This window comes from Pundamilia nyererei, unplaced genomic scaffold, assembly GCF_000239375.1.
Source record: "Pundamilia nyererei isolate P.nyererei 1_Seehausen unplaced genomic scaffold, PunNye1.0 scaffold00006, whole genome shotgun sequence".
In the NCBI taxonomy this organism is placed as follows: domain Eukaryota; kingdom Metazoa; phylum Chordata; class Actinopteri; order Cichliformes; family Cichlidae; genus Pundamilia; species Pundamilia nyererei.
The window spans coordinates 6,014,197-6,015,491 of NW_005187407.1; the positions used below are offsets into that span (position 1 = coordinate 6,014,197).

General features: G+C 40.9%; 1 protein-coding gene across 1 annotated transcript in view; it reads right to left on the reverse strand.

The window, feature by feature from the left end:
* The window catches only part of ssbp2a (single stranded DNA binding protein 2a), a 56,234-nt gene that overhangs the window by 28,289 nt on the left and 26,650 nt on the right, over window positions 1–1,295 (reverse strand). Inside the window, exons 4-5 of the mRNA XM_005722311.2 lie at window positions 1,273–1,295; window positions 877–961 (exon numbers count right to left, since the gene is read on the reverse strand). The exon at window positions 1,273–1,295 is cut by the window's right edge and continues 1 nt beyond it. Coding sequence (XP_005722368.1) covers window positions 877–961; window positions 1,273–1,295 — 108 coding nt within the window. The remainder of the gene's footprint in view (window positions 1–876; window positions 962–1,272) is intronic.

A 1,295-nucleotide genomic window follows, 5' to 3' on the forward strand; every position in this document is an offset into this window, starting at 1 on the left:
AGCTGGATCTTAGGGGGACTAAACAGCGGTTCTTTTACTGTCCAAAGGTGGCACATGAGGGCAGGAGTGCAGCTAGGAGCAAGCTTGTTATCGTCTCTTTATTTATTTAATTTAAAGTTGACTGTGCAGCTGGGGTCAGAGTTAAATGTTAGCACCCTTTAGCATGCTCCAGCAACTGAGAGTAGACATTCAGCGCAAACCAACTGAAATGAAGCGATCTGAGTGGCCTCAGATTTGGCTCCCTGAGGCTTCTTCCTATCAAAATAAAATCTAGCTGAAGGGGCATCGTTTTGACACAACAGCAGAAACCCAGCACATATGTCAGAGGAACAAGTGCAAGTAGTTAAAACTTCAGTGAGGGAACTAAAAGCAGCTTTCCCCAAGGAGACCACCAAAAAGGTGCAGTGGCCTTACTGAATAAAATATATTAGCTCTAATTTTAAGAATTTTAAGAGCTAGGTGAACACAACACAATAAAATCTGGAAACAATCCCGTTTTCTCCAGTTTCATATCATAAAAGAATATTTTTCTATGCAACTTCTCAAAATGCTTTCATCCAGCAGAGATGTGAAGATTTTTACACTGTGAATTAGACTCTGCCTTTCCATCAAAGCCACAATCAAACACAAGCATGACCCGCAACAGACTCTACTGCTCTGCAAAAAAAGCAGATAAAACGCTATTTGTCATTTTTTTAGTTACTTCATAATTTCCTGGTTAAGGATATTATATGATTTGATCATCTGTTTATTCAATACTGCACACTGGCATTGGTCTCCTTATAACATGACACCATCCAGCATAGATTTCTGAATTAATCTGAGAGCGCCACTGAGCCAGAATAAGGAAGAAAAGCCGCGTCAGCGCAGACTCACGTAGTCGTGGAAGGCCTTTGCCTCACTGGAGTGTTCACATGTGTCTCTTCTCTCTGGAGCTGCACAGTACAGGTCCCAGAAAACACTGCAAAGCACAGAAAGAGACAATATTATAAAGCCGAACCCTTTGAAATAAAGAAAAGATAGGCCATGACAGAGCTCTGGTAATCTGGCATCCAGAAAATAAGTTGGGTTTTTTTGTTATCAACATTGCAGCAGATGACTTCAAATTCACTATCACAGCATGCAAACAGTTAACTGAGGAAGGGCTGATGAGATAAAGACAAACACAGGAGGAGAGATAATTTTATTCAGTCATGGCAGTGATGGAATGAACAGAAACGGCAATAAAAAGAATGGATCTTGTATCATTTCCCATAAAAAAAACGCACTCACCACCACCATGAGTGGAGGAACCC